Source organism: Phaenicophaeus curvirostris, chromosome 1 (genome assembly GCF_032191515.1).
Source record: "Phaenicophaeus curvirostris isolate KB17595 chromosome 1, BPBGC_Pcur_1.0, whole genome shotgun sequence".
In the NCBI taxonomy this organism is placed as follows: Eukaryota; Metazoa; Chordata; class Aves; order Cuculiformes; family Cuculidae; genus Phaenicophaeus; species Phaenicophaeus curvirostris.
In genome coordinates, this window is record NC_091392.1 from 199,958,875 (window position 1) to 199,974,594 (window position 15,720).

General features: G+C 35.5%; 1 protein-coding gene across 3 annotated transcripts in view; it reads left to right on the forward strand.

Moving 5' to 3' along the window:
* The window catches only part of CNTN5 (contactin 5), a 666,657-nt gene that overhangs the window by 499,734 nt on the left and 151,203 nt on the right, over positions 1 to 15,720 (forward strand). For all 3 annotated transcript variants that reach the window (XM_069883473.1, XM_069883470.1, XM_069883471.1), the window contains exon 7: positions 8,077 to 8,280. In XM_069883473.1, coding sequence (XP_069739574.1) covers positions 8,077 to 8,280 — 204 coding nt within the window. The remainder of the gene's footprint in view (positions 1 to 8,076; positions 8,281 to 15,720) is intronic.

A 15,720-nucleotide genomic window follows, 5' to 3' on the forward strand; every position in this document is an offset into this window, starting at 1 on the left:
AATACAGGGCAATAAGCACTTCACTAATCTTGCAGGATATAGATGGTTCAATAGTTCTATAAGTCACTTATATTGATTTTAAAAGCTGCAATGCTAATGCTCAAACTCTGATTTAAGTTATATGAGATCATGTCCAGCTTTGAATCCTGTATTATAAGATGCAGAAAAGCAGTAGAAATGACAGCAACAGAACTAAGCAGAGGACATGAAAAGTACAACTTTTAGAGAAAAATTGAATAGATTTGGTTGATCTGTTCTCCAGAAGACAATCCTGATACAGATCAGGGTAAAGATCTTCCATTGTAATTATTAAAGTTTAACGTAGGTCATCAATGAAGTGTTTTCAATACTTTCAATATTGTAAGATGAATAAGGAATAAACAGTATTGCAAAATAAATGGAATGCACACAAATATTAAGGAAAACTCTCTCATGATTAACTGAGCAATTAAATAGGTTATTATGAAGATAAAAATTTAGAAATTTAACCCACTGGACATTTTAAAGACTGGGCTGATAATATCTGATCTCACCTGAGAGCAAAAGATGTGCTTTGGGGGACTTACATTCTTGAGCTCCTTTTGATAACATTTTGATTCCTTCTAGAACAGAACTTTTATTAATATGAAAATCATGCCTATGACGATCATATACACATAATAATCTGTCATCCATTCCCAGAAGCCGTATTTTTGTTCTATGCTGTATGGTCTCCTTAAAGAGCATATGTATGAGAGACTTCATCGGTCCTTATAACGTTTCAATGACTGACTACTTTTCATACTTGTCAAATGCACAAATGAGACTATATTGTCTGTGTACAGGGGTAATGGCAATATAATATTTGTATCCTCCAGTACAAAATCAGTCCTGTCAGTGTACTTACCTTTTCTACGATATTTTTTGTTATTGACTCTGCGAATGTTATAAGAAGGAAAATATTTGAAGATTTATCACTGTAATTAAATCTCAAGAAAGACAAATATGTGATTGATAGCATTGTGTTTCAGGTAAGTGAGCAGTGGATACAGAGCCCCCAGAGAAGAAAAGAAACAATTTCATTGCTAGCTGATAAATCGATGATATCTGTTTGCTCTATGTGGGTGCATTACAATGTAACAAATAAATTACCATCATTAAATATTTTCTTGGAGGATTAATGAGCACTGATGATAAGCCACAGCAGCACAAAGAACTGCACAAAAATTATTTATCTGTTTGTGGTGGGAGGCTAGAGGAACCAACCCATTGTTGTCATTCACCCCCCCTCTGAATGTGAAATATTCTCCGTCATTAGAGAGCACCACATACTACACTCTTATTCTGTGACTGTTATACAGAATATCCAAACAGCAGGTGTGATGTTAAAGGTTGAAACTAGGCTTGAGGTAAAAAAGGAGCTTGTATTTTCAGCTGGGGACCTTCAGACATATGTTTTTAATGATATTTTATCTTGCTTGAACAGAATATATCTGAGTGGTAAAGCCAAACCATCATGCAAATTTCATTGTTTATAGCTATATGTAGTAAATTCAGCCTGTAATATTCAGTGCATTTTTTTTCTGCTTTTTTTGAAAATCAGTAAAAACATGAAAAGAAGCAACTTCTTCAGAGGTGCTAAAACTCCAAGATTACCTCAGATTTTGACTGTCATTGGGGTTTCAGTACCATTTATTCATCAAGTACTGCCATCTTGTGGAACTGGAATCAGAAGAAATCTCAAACAAAGTTAGAAAAAAACGTTTTTCAAACAGGATACTGGAGGAGGTGGAGTGCTATTTCTCCCACTGCATCACAGAAAGAAGACAGATATTTCTTATGTGAGCACCATAATTCCATAGAATTCCAATTATGGGATATGTGTTTGCATGGTTTGCCTTTGAAGATGCAATATTTAACCAATGTATTGACTGCACATTTAGGTTTTAGGTGGCCTTCAAGGAATTTGTAAAGCAACTTTCCTGTTACATCTTCATTTGCCACCTGAAATACTACTTAGCTGAGAGGACTGATGAAAAGACTGTCCAGAAACTGCATGTTAAAGGGACGAAACAAGCAGTTTCTCAGGAGCAAAGCCTTGAAGCAAATCTGGGAAACATTCAGGCACTAAGAAATGCAGGAGTGAATAAGTACTGCTGTCTGAATGCCTTCAGTTCAGCTCTAGTTATTATGCCTAAGGGGTTATTTCTTACTGACCTTACTGACCAGCAATGACAGAAGGACTTCAATGTTACCATAATACTGACATTTTCTGCATCAGAATGATATCTCCAAAAGCACAACACAGCACCAACAAAAATGCTGATATGTCAGTATTCCAACTTGATCCATTATGGGAAGTACATCATGTTATGACAGCTCAGGAATTATCAATGTGAAATGGCAAAAATAGATCTATAGAAATCATTTAAGAAATTATACTAAATAAAATTTCACACCATAAATTTATTTTGGCAGGAGATAGATGCTCACTTCTCACTAATTTATCACCAAGTGACCTAGTTTTTCACCTACATAGCCTACTAAAAAGTACTTAATAAAACACAAAACGAAAATGCATATTTGGAAAGCTTTACAAGTGACCTTCAGAAAACAGATGCAAAACTCTGGAGACATTTTTCCATAAACTAGGTTAATCATTCATAAAAGGAAATATGAGTTTTGCAATTACCAAAATTACTTACATAAATTTTACGCCAAAACTTTGCATTTAACAAAACCTTCCAGAAGACAAGTCCTCCAGCCCTAGCCACAGGAGAATGACAATTTAAAACTGCCTCTATAACTCATAATTTCTCTGCCTTTTTACTCTCTGTTTCTGTTTGTGTTGATGAATAGTGTCTATGTAAAAGTTTCTTTTGTGTTGGCAGTCAACTATAATTTCCACGAAGGGCTCTGCATCATCTTTGTGGGTTTGGCACAGTTGTCACATTAAAAATAAAATAGATGGGCATAAAAATAAAAAATCAGTTCAGCATATATTCTGTGAAAACACTCTAAAGTTCTGTATGCTGCAGAATTCACAGCTTCCTATTTTCACTTAAATCTTTTTTCGCTATTGAAAACAAAATAAGTTACAGCATGGAGAAACCATTTACTCAGTCTTTTCCCAAAAAGAGATGACTTTGGTGGTTCATATATGGGGAAATTACTTTCTGATTTTACAGTTATAAGTTGGTTTTGTTTAAATTTTTGTAGTACCGATTTTAGCTTCAAAATCTCTTGAAGCTCACCATTATTTACCTCTTAGTCTTGAGATACATCTCTGTGTTTAGTCTCTTTAAAAAGTTAATACAATGACATTTGTGCTTTGTTCTTAGCTAATTACATTGGTTCTAAAATCTTTTAAGATAAATTGTTATAGGAAATTATAGGCTTGAAGGTCACTAACGACTGTGGTGAGCTGTGTACAAATAGGCCTAGTGTCATCTGTTTGGTCTTAAGCTTGTTGTTCTGACATTCGAAGAGTTTATTCACCAGTGCATCATTTCGTAACAACAGGTTTTCTGATAATATTTAAATACAAGCCTCTCTTCTAGTAGTTTACATGTGCTCTTTTTCTTAACCCCTGTGGGACTTATGGCATAAAATTGTATTCACTTTTAGTTTTGAGTATTTTAATGTATCTGTAACATAGATGACAGATTTGTCTATAGATAGACAGCAATGTTTTGAAAATTCTCCATCAGTCCCTCTTTATTGGTTATTTTTAGAAGTCATTGCAATAATTTAGGTATTCTTTTATGTGTGATACTGCCAGAAGAAAAAAAATAACCAAACAACTCAGATGGCCGGGCCCAGAGAGTGGTGGGAAATGGTGTGAAATCCAGCTGGAGGCCAGTGACAAGTGGAGTTCCCCAGGGCTCAGTGCTGGGTCCAGCCCTGTTCAATGTCTTTATCATTGACCTGGGTGAAGGCATCGAGTGCACCCTTAGCAAGTTTGTGGATGACACTAAGCTAGGAGGAAGTGTTGATCTGCTGGAGGGTAGGGAGGCTCTGCAAAGGGATCTGAAGTGGCTGGACCGCTGGGCTGAGTCCAATGGCATGAGGTTTAACAAGGCCAAATGCCGGGTCCTGCACTTGGGGCACAACAACCCTGTGCAGTGCTACAGACTAGGAGAAGTCTGTCTAGAAAGCTGCCTGGAGGAGAGGGACCTGGGGGTGTTGGTTGACAGCGACTGAACATGAGCCAGCAGTGTGCCCAGGTGGCCAAGAAGGCCAATGGCATCTTGGCTTGTATCAGAAATGGTGTGACCAGAAGGTCCAGGGAGGTTATTCTCCCTCTGTACTCGGCACTGGTGAGACCGCTCCACGAATACTGTGTTCAGTTCTGGGCCCCTCACCACAAGAAGGATGTTGAGGCTCTGGAGCGAGTCCAGAAAAGAGCAACGAAGCTGATGAAGGGGCTGGAGAACAGGCCTTATGAGGAGCAGCTGAGAGAGCTGGGGTTGTTTAGCCAGGAGAAGAGGAGGCTGAGGGGAGACCTCATTGCTCTCTACAACTACCTGAAAGGAGGTTGTAGAGAGGAGGGTGCTGGCCTCTTCTCCCAAGTGACAGGGGACAGGACAAGAGGGAATGGCCTCAAGCTCCGCCAGGGGCGATTTAGGCTGGACATTAGGAAAAAATTCTTCACAGAAAGGGTCATTGGGCACTGGCACAGGCTGCCCAGGGAGGTGGTTGATTCACCTTCCCTGAAGGTGTTTAAGGCACAGGGGGACGAGGTGCTAAGGGACATGGTTTAGTGTTTGATAGGAACGGTTGGACTCGATGATCCGGTGGGTCTCTTCCAACCTGGTTATTCTATGATTCTATGATTCTATGAACCCCCTCTCCCAAGGATTTGCATTGGACAGCCTTCATCGGCAATTATGAAATTTAAGAATCTTAAGTTCTAATTTTGCTAGCATACAAACTGGAAATACTCATAGCCCCAGAATATGGGCACCAATGCATGTTTCATCCTCTCCCATGGCTGTGAATTTAGAAGTTTGAGACATTTGTACAATGGATCATGTCACTGTACACCCATTTTCCCACATTTGCAGTGATTCTCTTAAAACCCTTCTGTAAAACCACTCCTGCAAGATCATCCATCTATTTCTGTCAGATAAAAATTGTTAGGTTGTGAGATCCCAAGCCAGCTGTGATGGTTTCTGACTCTTCTGTGAAGGATGTGCTGAAAACTGCAGAGTTTTCCTGAGATATTTCCACTGAAATCTATGCAAACTATATGGACATAACCCTCAAAAATATATCTGCTGAATTCTTTGACCAAGCCTAATAGGAGAGACGCTTCACAAAATGTGTAAGGGATTTTTCACCTGCAAAGAATGTCAGAGTTCCAGATCAGTTCCAGATCTGAGCATTCAGATGCAAGGTCTTCAGGTGTTTGAAAACGTATTCCCTGGAGTCTGCTTTTTAGAAATGAAAAGCAGGATTAATTCCTTCTATGTCAATGGGCTGACAATGACTAAGAAGTAAACTGTTTTCACTTTTGTCTATGCTTTGGAATCTGGGCTCCTGGCTGGAATAGATGCTATAGGTACGCATAAAAGATTTGAGTTTTAGATTTGGCAGAAGTTCTATTAATTTTTATTCTGTAACCTTTTACATTAACCTTGGACTCCATTTTTAACAGCAAAAACCATTTAGAATGTGAAAAAACACAACAGTATCCCTCTGAATTCAGCACCAGCAAAGTATTCTCTTTCATTAGGGGCAAAACGATGTATTGCCTGAAATCCATTCTTTAGGAGTAGTCCTATTTAATTATTGAATGTTAACTGCATGTGTTTTTAGGGTACAAGTGGAGAAAATTCTATTCTACATGAACCACCAATGAACCCACAATGATGACTCCTTTATATTTGGTTTAAACTACTTTTAAGACAGAGCAATTAGTGAGACTGATTGCTTTCCCTTTGACTGGGTAACAGGTGTCTTCAATTAAAGTCTATGCATTCTCCATGAACTTGTATGTTCATCGTCACTTTGTAGAATTTTATTCTACTGCAAAACATTGCTGCCAGAAATCATAGCATAATGTGTCAATGAATTTTTCAGAGAGAAATATTTTTGGCTAATTAGTATTTTGTCTGAAACACAGCAGAAGAGGAAGGAAATATTGAACACTTACAGAGTTCTTTGTAAGCCCTGAATTCCTCAGGGTCCTGTGTAATCACTCAGAATTACAATTAGATCTGAATAAGGTTTTAAACAAAATGTCAGTGTGTGCATCTTTTGGAGAAGTCTTCCCCTACTGTCAGCCAAAATGTTTAGTTCTTTAAGATGGCATTTTTGTACTAATACCGTGGGATTTTCATAAGAAAGTTTTTGTGTGACTTCAAAACTAAACTGACCTTTTTAAGATCAATCCAGAACATCCTGCATCTCTACATCACCCTTGGATTATATTGCTTAAAAACTAGTCTTTTTGCTTTTCCATTCCTTCCTGATGACCTTGTCAGGGAATGGTACAACAAAGAGATAGAAAAGATAGATCCATTGGAATTTCTAATGCTTTCCACACTGTTAAGTTAAACTGCACACCTGACTGGGCTGTTAATGTGTTTCACACTTCTTGTACCATGAACAGCTATACCAGTTCCTCTCCTATCGTTAGCAGAAAAGTCTGCAGAAATATTTAAATCTTGAGGCATTTCCTTTCAGCCTTTTGACCTTTTCCTCTTCCAAATAACTTTATTTCAAGAAAATATTTTGACTGTAATGATGAGAAAAGTATGAGAGAACCAGAATGACATATGTGATTACTGTCTTCATACTGATGCTGAAGCTGAGAGTAGTCACCTAAGAAATCAGAGTCTGAAAATTTGGAACTTGCTACACCTATGGAGCAGTTTGCATCTTGTAGCAGTAGTAGGGACTTACTTTACCAGAATGAGCTTTGGCTTTTCTGATTTTTGAGTCAATTCTTTAAAGACTGTCACGGGGGAAGATTACAGATGAAATTGCCTTAGAGTAAATGATGTGCTAGTTTAAGTAGTGAAAAATATTTTTTTTTGAGTGTGAAGACAAAATAAAACAGTGGAAGATAAGATTGAAAGGAGAACAACATGTAAAAAATATACATAAGGTTAAGACTTCAAAGTCTGAATTGGTGAAACTCCAGATAAATAGTACTTCACAAGGAATTCCCTGCTAAATCAGAACCTCATGAATTATGCTGATACTTCTAATGCAGACATAGTAATCCATCTAAATTTTTAATAAATAATGATATAATTTTATAGAGAATAACAGGAAATAATCTTTTTTCTCAAACAATTACGAGTGTAAAAGGAAAGGTATATACTTTACAAGTGAACAGAGTGATTTGTAGGATAAAAATAAGAAGTAAGGCACTGGCTTTAATTACAATTTTTTTAAATCACTTTTATTAATCTTTGACTCATCAGATTATGAGGCAAAGCAGTAGGTGGCTTTGATTTAAGGAATTATTCATTGATACCAGGGATTTAAGCTGCATGTAGGAAGGGTTCTGAGGTTCTTTAGTGGAGGAGATGTAGAAGAATATAGAAGTGTAGTGCAGTACTACTGCCTGCAATAATACTTTATCAGTTATTTATCAATTATCAAAATCTGCTTATTATAAAAATAGATGTTCAGAATAAAAACTTCTTAATGCACCATAGCCAAAATCATCTCTAGCTCTATAGGAAGTATCTTGTTATATTGCGCTGCAAATTTGAACAAGTAGAGAAAAGTATGTTTTGTATATTATTTTTGTCTTGACCTGAAAGACTAGAAAAGGGATTTTTCTAATATTTTATGTGTGTTTTCTGACTCTGATGAATAATTTAATTATTTTTTCGTGAACTAAATCTGTCATGCCAGGGAACTTATGGACTTAATACTTATGCTACCTTCAAAATTTCAAGGAGAGAAAAAATAGTTGTCTCCAATCCTATACCAAACAGATAAAAATTTTAAAAAGTCTTTAGATTTCCTTTCCTAGATTACTTAAATAAAGTTAATGAACTCTGAATGCATCCATTAAAATGACATTATATTGTAATCCATGATTTCTTTCTCTCATTTTTTTCTGTTTTCTTTCAGAGATCATCTATAGCTGGGTATTTAATGAATTCCCATCTTTTGTGTCAGAAGATAGCAGACGCTTTATCTCTCAGGAGACGGGCAATCTCTACATCTCCAAGGTGCAAACGTCTGATGTTGGCAGCTATATATGCCTGGTAAAAAACACAGTGACAAATGCCAGAGTTCTGAGCCCTCCTACACCTCTGACACTGAGAAATGATGGTAAGAAAGTCATTATTTCTGGATACCACATGGAAGTAAAAACACTAAGCAAAAAATATTCTAGTTAATTTAAGAGACACGATTTCATTGCTTTTCAATATACACATACATTTACTGCAGCAATCAGTAAAGGCAAGGTGTTCAAGGAGACAGTTTCTGTTAAAACATCTGACAGTTCTGAGAATATTTAGATCTCCGAAGGCTGAGGTGAAATCTGACACCTTCTGATGTATTTTGTTTAGAACAGTTACTCCTTCTTGCCGGTCTGGTGCTCTGTCACTGACAGAGTGAAGCAAATCTCCTTTCTCAGTAATATCTGTTTCTTTAGGGTTCGGCTCAGTTGCCTAAATGCAGGTAGCCACTGCCACACTGAGATACCCTCAGGCATCTGAGGTATCCACAGGGGATTGGCAAATATGACATTGAGCAGCTGGATGCCAGGAGATGTACATTCATGCGTCTCAGGTAACACAAAGCAAACAAGATTAGACAGGCAAACAGAGATCATGTTACTTAAAATTTTATCTGTTGCTGTACTGAAGACCCATTATCCTTCCAGGTATTAGTTTGATGCACTGATTTAGTACCAACAAGAACAGTACAAGACTTTTGATTACAATGGTAGTTAGCTACGTAGATAGTTCTGGATTTCATCAGGTTGTATAACTGTCATGGTCCACTCCTAAGTGGATGCGTGATGGTTTGTTTCAGCTATGATCTCAAAGTGCAAAAAAAAAAAAGTAGCAAGCAATAATTCAAGTCAAGGGAGCTAAATTTCTGTCCATACAGTAACTTTATTAATTGTGCCTGTAAAGCAGCTTGCGATAAAAGAGAGAGAGAATAAGGAAAAAGATAGGGAGAAAAGGGAAGAAAAAGGGGTTTGTAGCTACCACCACGGGTCCACAGATGTCCAGTGTCTCTGGGGGTCCCTGTCCAGAAGGCATTCCACTGTCTCTGTTTTTGATCGTTGTGATCTCGTGGTGGGGAAGGTCTTCAAAATTCAGCTGCTCCAGAGCTGTCTTTTATGCTAGTCATGCTCTGTTGGGGTATCAGTCTGTGGTAACTCCTGTCATTAATTTTGCTGTCTTTTTCCTCATTGTTTCATGGATCTTTCACAATGGAAGGGAGCAGGGAGGCTTGGAGACAGGTACAAAACATTTTTGAGATAAGGAGGTAGGTGCAGGTAGATAGGTACAAAATATTCCTTGCTAGTTCATACCAACTTCGGTCATTTTCCTGCTTCTGAGATTACAGTCAAGTTTTGAGGCTGAGCACCTGATGAAAAAATATTGAGGCAAAAATCAATCCTTTGACCGACCCTTAAAATAACTGCAATACTTTTTCTGTAAATACAGAATAAGTACACAAATAAGTACAAAATAAGTACACAAATATTATCAAAAAGAGGTGTAGGTTTTTTCCCAAAAATCAGAAGAAAACACCTTCCAATAATATTTTCTTTGGAGCAGTAGTATATTTCAATTTGATATGTAACTCCGATTCTGTTAAAATATCTGCCTGTAGAGGCAGTTGTGTTATTTGCTTTTTACAGCAAAAAGATTCATATTTATTACATTATAATTACTTTTGTATTTTATTTTCTGTCAAGATAATATTTTTTTAAATAATAATTAATGATTTCATAAGTGCCTATGCTTTTCTTTTTTCCAAGGTGTTCCACATTTAAAGATGCTTTCAAGTTCTTCAGAAATTCATTTCAGCAATTCAGCAGATATAAATCCATACATACATAAATCAGAGAGAGAGAGAAAGAGACTCTGAGGCTTCTGTCATGCTTATAACTTTTTCTAGAATTAAGACTAGTCCTGTGCTGTAGAAGCATTACAGCAGTTGGATTTAAACACAGATAATGTAGTTAATAAAGTAAAAAAATGTGTTAACAGAACAGAATGGAACTGTTATTCATTATAGAGTTATTCATTATATCAAGCTGAGGTTTCTGTCTGCACAGAATGAAATCTCTGCTGTAAAAAGCTGAATATTTTACTGAATCATTCTCTATTTTCATCTTCTGATTTGGTGTCTATGCTAATTATTGAGTTTCAGGTGTTGAGTTTTACCGAATTAACATAGAAGACCTGACCTTCTCGATATCGACCTTTGAATACTGAAAAAAGCAAACATTTACTGTGTTTTTAATCAGTTTGAACACTGATAAGAAAAGATATTTCTTCATGCTTTTATTGGGTTCCAGTTTTGTGCAGAAATTCAACAGGTTAATTATCCATATCATACAAACAGTACATAAGGACACAAAACACTAGAAAAAATTGAGAGGGTAAATAAGGGTAAATGCAGCAGTCTACTTCACTGAGTTAAGGAAAAATACCTGTGAAAGAAAACTGTGCAGATTTTCTTAAATGTCAAGTGGGTAGTATATAGGAGCCTCAAGCAAACTTGTGTTTCATGGCTGGTTGTCCTACAGCTCTGATGATCCAACTTTCGGAACTATGCTGAAGTTTTGGGGAGGCATTTGCACACAGACGAATTGCTCCTCAAAAATTTCCTGATTAATCTTTTCACATACGGGAATTTCTACTAGGATTCCATGCCTTGGTTTTTATCTGTTGGGATTTCATGAAAGCCCCTTTATTGTAATGGTGTTCTTTAGTATTCATTAGTAAATTGCTTACTTTCTTATATGGCCAAGTAAGCTTCTCAGTGAAGACATGCAGACTTTCTAGCTAACAGTGTGGTCTTTGTAAGTCTACCTTGAGAAAATATTCAGGAAAATACTTGTTGCTATATCATCTTTATAACATAGGACGTCTGCCTTGTTCTACCTCCTCCACAGAATGCAGTAATATGGGCCTTTTGAAAACTATCACATTTCAAATATTCCATCAATGGTACAGTCCTTTTTCATTATGTAGAAGATGTTTAAGTTAAATTGCATTGTCCATTGACAAATGAAAAAAAACAATGACAGAATTTTAAATATATATACATTATACTCCAAAATATGGGATAACATAGCTACTGGAGAAAGAAACATCTGAGGATGGACTCTTATAATGAATGAAGAAATTAAAAATGACATTAAAACAAACATTCAATTACCTGAAAATTTACTTATTATTATGTCGCTGTTCAGTTATATGATTTTGATTATGGTTTTTTAAATCTTTTTCATTATAAAACAAATTGAGTCACTTTCAACTTTTTGAGTATTCACTTAAAGTTAAAAATCATACAATTTTCTGACTTTTAATGGTTGACATCACAATTGACTTCATCCTACAGAGTCAGTACATTTGTCAAAAACCACAGGAAGAGCTTGAGGTTTTAAACAATTTTTACAAATGGCACTGCATAAATAAAACAATTTGCACATTTGCATTTTCTAGATATGTGTATCATTAACACAAAAACATGTTTATTGATATATTTATCATTATTGTTGGATTTTGATATATAAACAATACCTGGAACTAGGGGACTGGACAGCTGGTGACAAAAAACACTTATATGACAACATTGGTCTCTGTTTATGTATGGAAAGAAACAGAGTAGTATTCAGGTTTTCTGTCAAACTGTAAGAATGTAATAACTTCCTGGGCTTTTATTAATCTTTTATTTCTTTCGTGATATGTCTCAAAGGGGAACTTAGCTCCTTGATATGAATCAAATTAAATAAAAACATCAAGAAATATTTTAATAGATTCTGAATAAAATGAATACTTCATTTGTTCAGATGTCTTTGACAATCAGTCATTTCATACAATTCAATTTCATTTCAAGCTGGGTTATAAAAACACTCTAAAATTCTATCTGAGGAGATAAAAAATATTAGCAGGGAAAAAAAATTATGCATCATTTCATTATGCTGTCTTTATAATGCATCAGAATCCTTGAGGAATTATTTAATAAATGTTTACAAATAATAAACACCGTTGTTAAAATGGATCTTTGTAGGCTTGGATGCTGACTGGGATGAGTAAATTATCTTGACTAATAAAAACAACAGAATGCCTCTTCAAATTTGGGAAATAGAAACATAGGGAGTATAAAACATTTGGTGCTTAATAGAACAAGACAGTTGAAGTTTGCGGTTTCATTCCATTTTTTTCTTAATTTTTTTATGTTTTTTATATTCTTGAAAAGATATTAACTTTAACATTATTACCATACAGGAGAGAAATAAGTAATTCTTCATTTTACCTCTTGGTAGATGCTGCCTAGTGGCTATCTAGGAAAAAAGAGAACCTTTACAATTTCATACATCAGAGGACGCTTACTACTGTGTTCCATTAGAGCAAATTATTTTATAGCTCATCAGAGGTCAGTGTATCTGACCAGACATATTCTCATGTAACTGAAGGCAGACCTTGACCTTCATATTTTTTTACCATATCATTACAATTCTTTGAACAGAATCTTGTCTGTCCTAATTCTTTTCATTAGTTCTATGTGATTAATAGTCTCACATAATGATGAAACATGCAGCTATCAGGGCATTAAGAATGTCCATTTCTACTTTTCCATGATGGAATGTGTTTTGCATGTGCTTATTCAGGTTGAACTCTGGGCTATGTTGTTCGAATATTGCTTGATTATCTAAAGAACTCTTTCCTTACGTTAAAAGAAGTTTGGAAGAATTCATAACAATTTCCCCAAGGGTGGAAATTAAGCAATTAAGAAGGGTAATTTTAGGAAAATAAAGTAACAAATAGTACCTAAAAATAAAGATAGAGCAAAATCAAGAGTTTTGGAGATATAGATTGTTTCAGTCCCTCAAGAATGCTGATAGTTGCTTATTAACCGATGGTTAGCATTAAAAATATTTGCTTAAAGATTAACCTTATTGTTTAGGATCTGTTTTTTTCCCCTTATAGAAATTCACAAATATTTTTTCCTACTTATATTACTAGGTTTTTTTTAATGTGTTTATCCATAATGAGCTGAATTCTAGGAGACACAGAATATACCTGGATTGTAATGGGAGTTGAAAATATTTATCCAATTGTGACTTAATCTTGCCAGGGTTATTTGAGTTCCTGACCTTGTAGGCTGCCTTTTTTGTGTGTTTGGATTAGATTGCAAGATCATTAACATACACTTTTAACTTAAATTACAAGATGCTAAATTACAAGATGCTAAAGCTGTAGTGTGCAAGTCTGTAAAAACTACGCAAGCCTAACTGGAAACTGTGGGAACTCCTCTTAATTCTCCAGGTTAGAACTGAAATGTGAAATAACTCTACTTTTTTTTTTTTCTCATTAGAGCCTAACTGTCTGGGCAAAATCAAGTTTTATCTCAAGCAGTATACAGTGACTGATAGTGCTAACAGAGAGCCATTGCTCATATAGGAAAGATTTTGTAACTCCACTAAAATTATAATGTTGGGTCATTATGAAACTTGAAGTAATAGACTTCTAACAACCTCTGCTTTTCGCTACTAAAAGTATATCCTATTGTTGGGTTATCAGTATTTTGAAGAAACAGTTTTTGTCTGACTTATTCTGGCTCTTGTGCCTAGATCCCATTGCAAAGAAGTCATTAACAATAGAATGAAAGTCAGGATTAAAAAAACCCCGTGTATTAGTATTTTATCTAAAAAGAAAATGAGGACATAGATAGATAGATAGATAGATAGATAGATAGATAGATAGATAGATAGATAGATAGATAGATAGATAAATATAATAGGACTGGGGAAGGGATGAAGGATGGTGTTGGTTTTGCTTTCCCCTCTCTCTGCAAAACCAAAATAGCAATATTTTTCTCCATTTAGAAAATCTGATACAGTCAACGCCACTGGTGCTTCCACATAAAACTGTCACTGAAAATCTATAGGTAGGCAGGAAGCTACCTAGAGGGCTCCTATACAATTATTTACGTAGTGTTTTATAGGGATTGTAACATGGCACTGGTGCATTATCAAACAGCATATAAAAGTTCAAAGACACTATTTTAAAAAGATTTAGCCTAAAAAAAGAGCAAAGAGAAACCATCCTGAGATGGTCATATTGAAAATGATTGAACCCAGGGGAGTATTTCAGGAGGCAAACTGGGGAAGGTTTCAAAAAGATTAGGTTCTAGCTTTCAATGTAGAACAAGAATTCTTATCATTTTTTTCTTCCCTTTGAGTTTAGCTTACTTTGAGTTCTGTTAGGATAACCTCATTCAAGAAGCTTTAACTGTTAAATTTTCCCACTAGCTTAAAGAAATACTATCCTCTAGAAATGGAGACGTTTCTTTTTCTAAATAGCTAATTTGAGATTCTAGACATGTACCATCTTACACATGTTCTGCACACAAGTTTTCTTGTTTTGCTTCTCCTCCTGATGATTTATGAATCTATTACACAAAGGAAAGCATTAACAGAGTATACAAAGCATAAAATAAAGTAACTGTAGGAAAAAGTGTTCTCCTAAATTCAACTCAGGATTAAGAATGACGTTGCATTGAACTGTAGCTATTAAAATTTCAGACAGAAGTGTAATATTTCAATTCACAGTGACTAAGTTAATATTTGTGCAAATTATAGTGAAAATAACCTTTAGAGTTGTGAACAGTTTCAATGTATTAAGAATGGTCATACCTAATGTTATGTATCTTGCTGTTTCAGGATCTTAGACACAAATTCACAAGCAGTTACTTGCTTTGTGATCATGGAGACTGACACAATGTTGACATAAGAACAACTTGTCCGTTCAGTGTTCTTGTCAACATAGCGAAATAATTTGACTGTGAACAGCAGAAATTTTGCTTGAGGTTAGGACTGCAGTAATCTTACAACAAGAATGACTTGTTGCTATTGGGTCTAAAAATGACTATTTCAGTAGCTGTTGCTGATGAAGGAGAATTGTTAATTTGTTCTTTCTTATGGAGGAAATAATAGATACTTGTATTTGCATGGTTATATGCGGAGTCTCAACTGAAGAACATTTCTCATTTAGGAAGCTCTTTCCAGTTAATTAGATCACAATGAGTATTAGAGCTATACTACTTCTGATCAGTTCTAATTGATCAGAATCAAATGAAATTTTCATCCAATAAAAACAATGCAGGTTACAAAAAAATAAAAGCAAGAAAAAAAATCATATTTGAATTACAAACAATTATGTTACTTACTGAAGGAGAAATGAGGTTCTTTGAGAACTGTGAACATGCTATCAGGAAGATAATTAGAAACCCCATAAATATCAGATCCTCCTCCTAACCATTTAGATTAAATAATATTTTCCAGGTTTCTGAATAGCTTTTGTGAGCCTGACCTGGATGAACAGCAGGCAATTGGAGAGGTTGAACAATAAGCATAGCCCAGCAATGCCTAAAGGAAATCTGTCACAAATTCCTTATGCCAAGTTCAGCACAAGTTCCTGCGCTGAAAAAAAAATTAGACATTAGGAAGAAATTCTTCACGATCGGAGTGGTGAGGCACTGGCACAGGTTTCCCAGGGAAGCTGTGGATGT